This window comes from Malaya genurostris, chromosome 2, assembly GCF_030247185.1.
Source record: "Malaya genurostris strain Urasoe2022 chromosome 2, Malgen_1.1, whole genome shotgun sequence".
NCBI classification, from domain to species: domain Eukaryota; kingdom Metazoa; phylum Arthropoda; class Insecta; order Diptera; family Culicidae; genus Malaya; species Malaya genurostris.
This window is the reverse complement of record NC_080571.1, coordinates 57376554-57383500: the sequence shown is the minus strand read 5'-3', so window position 1 is coordinate 57383500 and position 6947 is coordinate 57376554. Positions and strand designations below refer to the sequence as shown.

The 6947-nt window shown below is 36.2% G+C and overlaps 1 protein-coding gene across 1 annotated transcript; it reads left to right on the top strand.

Annotated features, from left to right (window-relative positions):
* The first annotated feature begins 1342 nt into the window (after positions 1-1342).
* Positions 1343-4005, top strand: LOC131429511 (cytochrome P450 4c3-like). The gene is made up of 2 exons (XM_058593681.1): positions 1343-2113; positions 2179-4005. Exons 1-2 carry the CDS (start codon positions 1479-1481, stop codon positions 3080-3082), a joined length of 1539 nt encoding a protein of 512 aa, XP_058449664.1. The 5' UTR covers positions 1343-1478; the 3' UTR covers positions 3083-4005.
* The last annotated feature ends 2942 nt before the right edge of the window (positions 4006-6947 follow it).

Sequence of the window (6947 nt, the reverse complement as noted above, 5' to 3'; positions counted from 1 at the left end):
TCTCGAGGTAATATTAACGTACCACCTAGAACTTTAAGATCGAGGAACTTTTTAAGACTTGACCATCAACGTACTGATTATGGACAAAACGAACCCATAAGGGGGATGTGTTGTATTTTTAACAATGTCTATGATTTTTCCGACTTTTCCCTTCCATTAGATAATTTTAAAGATAGACTTAAGAGATTTACTTAGTGTATAAGAATTTATGTAAAAACAATATGTAAATTCATGTAATATGAAACTGTTTGTGATGTGATTATATTGTCAGTTCAGCCAACCATAGAAATTAGAAAAGAAGAAGGGGTTTTTTCGGAACAGGTTTGATGAGTACATGTCGGAAAACGATGTTTGAGGTGGTTCTGAATTCCAAGATAACGACTTCCGATTTATTGAAATTCCCTGAAAACTCTTATAATATGGGTATCTTTGGAACGGATTTGATGAGTAGAAGTAAGAAGACGATGTTTGAGGTCGTTCCGAAATCCAAAATTACTTAAATTGGATTGCCGATCTCAGCTGTTCCAACCTCGGTATCTAATTTTTTCAGTAAAAATAACATTTTATCACAGCGGTACCTCAAGGTACTGCTGTCAACAAATGTTTTTTTTTCTAATATATCAGTAGAATGAGAATGTTCGGTAGTTCGGCTGTTCTAAACTCGTCAAATGATGAAAAAATACCAAACGAAGTTTAGTGTGTATTCAATATCTTTATCAGGCGTCTTCTTCCTTGAAGAATTGAACATTAGTTCGGTTAAGTTTTGCTTATTTAAACATATTTCACTATTGAGTTCAGCAAAATATGATGCCAAATCGGCAGAGGAAAATTTTTGAAAATGATTATCTAAGAGTTGGAATTTTGTGTGCGACACTTCAGTAAAGACATTACACTTTAAATATAAAGTTACTGTAAGAGTTGCATAAAGTCCGTTCAGCTATTTATTTCGAGCTGCTAAGTTGAACTTGCAGTTAAACTTGAACTGTTGTGCATTTATGTTGCGTTGAAGAGAAGACGTAAAATTTCAATTTCCGGCAGATTAAAAACCTAGCTTTGGATATTTCTCTTGAATTTTCCTTCATTTTGATAATTTTGCTTACTCATGAACCGGTAGGTAAAGAAATGAGACCGCAACTTTCATTAATCAATCAGCAAGAGCCATGATAAAATCATTATCAAAGCCGTCGTTACCACGCAATTTCCGAAGCAAATGTAAACTCAGCTTTGAACAGTCACTAATCAACGCTGCGCTTCTGTACTCTCATCAGTTAAATTTGATTACTTCGCTCCCAAATTTACGGTCGCTTTCGAAAGTGTTCTTCAGTATGTCACTAACTGTGAATGTAAGTAGAAGCTGTCCGGCAGATCATATTCGCAGTAGATTGAGTGACAAATTATCAAAAGTTTATGTCGGTGCGTTCATTGCCGATTGGTTAACCCTTCTGACCTGTATCTAACGAAACAGTTAGCGCTTCAACATGATTCTACTACTGCTATGTTCAATATGTTTAATGTCGCTCATCTGGTTGGTCACCACGGTGATTAGCAACATGTTATTGTCTCGTGAACTTCAGCGCAAGCTGCCGAAATTCCAAAGCATTCCCGCAGTGCCGGTGCTGGGCTCGGGTTATCTCTTCCGAAAGGATCCAACGCCGCCCGGAATTTTCGAAGCTTTCAATCAATTGCATCAGCGCTACGGTAATGATATGATCATGCAAAACTTTCTCAACGCACCGAATCTGTTGGTCACCAGTGCAATGGTGGTGAAGCAGGTGATACACGCCAAAACGATAAGGAAATCTATTATCTACGAGTTTATGAAACCGTGGGTAAACGAAGGTCTGATTACGGCGTTGGGCAAAAAGTGGGCTCTGCGTAGAAAAATCATTACCCCAGCGTTTCATTTTAAGATTCTGGAAGAGTTTTTGACCACATTCAACCAACAATCGGAAGTATTTATCACCAAACTGCAGAAACATTCTGGAAAAGGTGATTTCAATATCTACGAGTACGTCACCCTTTGTACGTTGGATATCATCTCCGAAACTGCCATGGGGGTGAAAATAAATGCGCAGCATAATTCTACCTCATCCTACGTGAAGTCTGTTAAAGAGTTCGTATGAAACAATTTATTTCAAATTACCAAACTTATCCCCAGTTCAACGTTTTTTTTTTCAGAATGTCCAACATTATATTCAAGCGGTTATTCAGCATGACTCGGGAGTACAGCATATTTTTCCGCGCATCTAAGGCTGCCCAACGCCAAAAGGCTACGCTATCCGTGCTGCACGGTTTCACCGACATGGTCATTCGGGAACGGAAAACACAGCTTCAAAATGATCTTCAGTCACAACGTTTAACACAGCAAAAGTTGGACGAAACGGATGTCTATGGGAAACGTAAAATGACACTTCTGGAAATACTGCTGAATGTTTCCGTGGATGGTCATGGATTGAGCAATACAGATGTTCGAGAGGAGGTGGATACGTTTATGTTTGCCGGTCACGATACTACAACGGCTTGCATCAGCTTCTGTGCGTACCACATCGCTCAGAATCCGCTAGTACAGGATAGAATCGTTTCCGAGATGGCACAGATACTCGGGGAGGACTTCAAAAATGCGGAGTTAACCTACAGCTTGCTGCAGGAGCTGAAGTATTTGGACATGACAATCAAGGAGGTATTACGGATTCATCCGTCAGTGCCCTTCATTGGCAGAAAATCGGCTGATGATATGGTTATCGATGGAGCCAAAATTCCTGCTGGTATTGACATTGCCATTATGATCTATGCTATGCATCACAATCCAGAGGTGTTTCCTGATCCGGAAAAATTCGATCCTGAACGTTTCAATGAGGAAAACAGCAGTAAACGACATCCCTACAGTTACATTCCGTTCAGCGTTGGAGAAAGAAACTGTATTGGACAGAAGTACGCCTTGCTGGAAGTTAAGGCAACGTTGGTCAAACTGCTCGGATTCTATCGGCTGTTACCGTGTGATCTGGATAAGAAGGTTCGAGTTATGGCTGACGTTACACTTCGTCCGGTGAATGGGACTTTTGTCAAAATTGAAGCTCGGTAATTCAAGTCCTTGTTGTATCTCCGGGTTACTATCGGCTGCGATGCTTCCTGAATTGATAAATCAGGTTGACAAAAAAATCAGTTTGTAATCTATAACATTCCCCTTATCGCAGATAGCAACAACAATAACTAACGCCCGAACAAACAATGTTTCTATTCAATGAGTAGTTTTTTTTAATATTTTCGAAGTAATATAGTAGAAAATACAAGTCACACGAGAAAGGCATCATCACACCACTAGGTTGATTAAAACATGTTTTTATATTATTTAGAGTGTTTGGCAAAATATTGAATAGCAAAAAATCAAAATCAATATTTTGCATATCTTCATAAAACTGAGTCAAAAATTATAAGAAAAATATCTCAGTATTTTTAAATCCATCGAATTCTATAAAACTACGTTATTTCTGTACATTATTTCTTCTTTTTACCAAGAGTGCAAAAATCTTCTTCAATTTTTTGCTACAACATATCACAAACCTGTTTTACTCCACCTATTGATGCATTGATATCCTTATCGTATAACTCATGTTTTTCATAAATATTACTAAGGGAAAACTTTAAAACACTTCGAGGAATCTTGGATAAAAACAAGAATTAAGGTTTTTTTTTGCTGGTATCTTTTTAGCAACACTGTTTTTTACCGATCACGAGTGAATCGTGTCTTGTGTCATTTGCAAATTGTTCAGTTTGATCTATAATTCAATCAAGAATCGTCGTTTACTCTATAAATTAATCATTTAATTAGATACGTCAACAAGCAAACTTGACACTACCAATGCATCCCAAAAAAGTCACTGGTTGATGTAGATTATAGGCCGGTGGCATTATTCGTGAAATATCGGCCGATATGGTGAGCCAAAATTGTTCCTAAACCCGGCCAACATTTGCATGATATCATCTTCAAACATTAAATTATATTGATCATTCTGTCGATTCCAATAAAAATTTAATAAATTTCCTCAATGTTTTGTTATTTTTTGAAAATCGAATCCTGTATTTCTTTTCAAAAAAACCATCCTTTATTTATTTAGGTATAAACTCGCATAACCTTTTTAACCTTAGAACAGTTTTTTTGGAACCGGAGGTCGGACCCGAGAACAATTCAATAGCGGATTATAAACCGTTAAACCTTTCCTTTGAGTTCTAGTCAAGGTTACTTTATTCACAGTTCTTTCTGTAAAACTACAGGTTTTTCAAACATTTTTACTAAACAGATTCTGTGTCCCAGATCACAGATTTTATCGCATTTTAGAAAAAATTTCTATGATTTTTTCGAGAAACTGACACATTTTCAAATGTTTCACCAAGATTTTAGTTCATGCATCCCAGATTTAGAAAAGATTTTTCGTTTTGAAATACCGATTTTTATTTGGCTGCTCTGGTCAAAGCGATAGTGAAAATCGACTCAGCGTCTGTGAGAAAATAAAGAAAAATCTGTTTTTGATTTTTTTTACTACTGTTTTCAGTACTTCTGGAACTGGAAACCGGTATAGCTGGAATCGGTTTGTTTGATGAGTAACTAACATGATCTATAAATTGAAATAATTGATAATATTGAAACCGTTTTTTGCATTATCGCTCTTAATGAAGAATTGAAATTTCTCGCACACTTCACCTTGTATTTCTAGAACCGAAAGCTAGATCCGGACAAAATTCATTACCAATTAATGGAAAAAAACAATACTTTTCATATGAATCTGAGTTAGTGAAAATCGGTTCTACCGTTTCTGAAAAATTGTAGTGATCTCCGGTTTGAAGTACACAATCACTTTTTCGTTACTTCCGGAAATGGAAACTATGATCAGATATACCCAAAACCAATGTTTTTGGCCATCAACTAACCAGTCCTGTGTAATTGAAAAATTAGACCTGTCTAATTCAAGAAATAGAATTTTGTCTTAGTCATGTGTAGAAACACGGTCTTGAAATTGAAATTTTTATACTTATCAGCCTGTAACTCCGGAACCAGAAGGCGTATGCGGATGAAATTCAATAGGTTTCTGTTCCACACACAGTCTCCAGTCGCCTTTCCGTATGGTAGACGAAGTGTTTGGTGGATTACAGTCTTTTGGTACAATAAAGATGTTACCTGCTTATAATACTATTGAGCCGCTTTACCATAATGACAAGATGCCAAATCAGCCCAAACCAATACAGAACTCGTTTGCTTTTGGATGAATGTTGAATGACATTTTTTGAGACACATTAATTTGTTAGATAATCGTACCTGTAGTTTTGAAGATTTTGCTTTTCAACCACGACTACAAATCATGTTTTACCTTTTTTTATATATATAAAAATAGGTATAGAATTCGCTCAAACTTTAGAAAATTTTTCTGAGGCCCGGAGGACCGAATGACATATAGCAATCGATTCAGCTAGACGAACTGAGCAAATGTCCGTGTGTGTGTGTGTGTGTGTGTGTGTGTGTGTGTGTGTGTGTGTGTGTGTGTGTGTGTGTATGTGTGTGTATGTGTGTGTGTGTCTGTATGTGTGTTGTCAACTAAGAAGTTGATGTCTCAGAGATGGCTGGACCGATTTTGATCAAACTAGTCGCAAATGGAAGGTCTCCCCGTCACCCAAAACGCTATTGAATGGTTTTGAGATCGGATGTTTACTTTTTGAGTTATACGAAGTTTTATGTCAAAATTTTCAGTCTTTTGACAGTATCTGTCACAATTGACCTTGGAAACAGAATATATTTTCAGACTTAGATTCCGCACGGTAATACCTATCCAACAAGCAATAGATAGATCCGTCCATTTTTAACGGAGATATCGAAATTTTTGTGTAAACGACTTTCCCCTCTATTCCAGCAGTAGGAGTTTTAAGCGCTGTATGACAAAGAAATGCTTGGGAGCAACGGAAAACCCGATTTTTTATATTGTTATATACAATTGTTTTCAAGTACCAAAAAGAAAGCATCCTTTTTCATGACAATTAGCCTCGGACCGATTTTAGCACGGCTCGTTTTTGGCAACATAATCGTTCGAACATGACATATATAAACCAGATGATGGCAGATTTTATTTTAATTATATTGTTTTAAACTACTTACGGCAATAAATGCTGGAAGAACATAACATCCATATACCATTCGAATCAGTTCGTCGAGATCAGCAAATGTGTGTGTGACAAATAATTTCACTCAATTTTCTCGGAAAATTTATTTTCTACAAATTCAGATTCATACGAAAAGTCGTATGCTTCCAATCAAAGTTCCTGAATTATGTTTGGTTCCGACCTCTAGTTCCGGAACTACAGGATGATATGTGAAACGAAATTAAAATTGTGTCTTCTCGTAGATGGCTGAACCGATCTAAGATTCAAATGAAAAGTTTCAATTTTCTATAAAACATCTTGCTCTTTAGTCAGATTAAACTTCCGGTTTCGGAGGTACAGGGTGATTAGCATGAAAATATCTATTTCACATAAATTAATCAGGTTTATCGGGTTAGCAGATTTGGATAGTCGATAAAAAAAAATTAACTTTTTTTAGTTTTAGTGGTATTCAGTTTTCGATTCAGAAGGAACCTAAAAATTTCATTCGTGCTATGATTTCTCAAAGATGTCTTCACTGATTTTCAAATATTTTGAAACAAATGTAAACTGTACAGCTTCTCAGGTGAATTTATCTGACTTCGGCCATACCGATTTTAGAATTCCGGTTCCAGTATAAAATCGTTTCTCAAAGCTCAATCGTTTTCTCAAAAAAGCCTAATCAAATTTCAGAAACAATAATTCATATTAAAATAAACTTATATACAAAATCAATTAATTTCATCCAATTATGACTTTCGATTCTCGAATTACATGATGATGAATTTTTAAAATTCAAACCGATATAAAAGATGACAATCCCG

Excerpts from the sequence above, each read along its gene's own strand:
- LOC131429511 (XM_058593681.1), top strand. The coding sequence starts at position 1,479 with ATGATTCTACTACTGCTATGTTCAATATGTTTAATGTCGCTCATCTGG. Across the intron at positions 2,114-2,178 it reads TACGTGAAGTCTGTTAAAGA|AATGTCCAACATTATATTCA; the intron begins GTTCGTATGAAA and ends TTTTTTTTTCAG.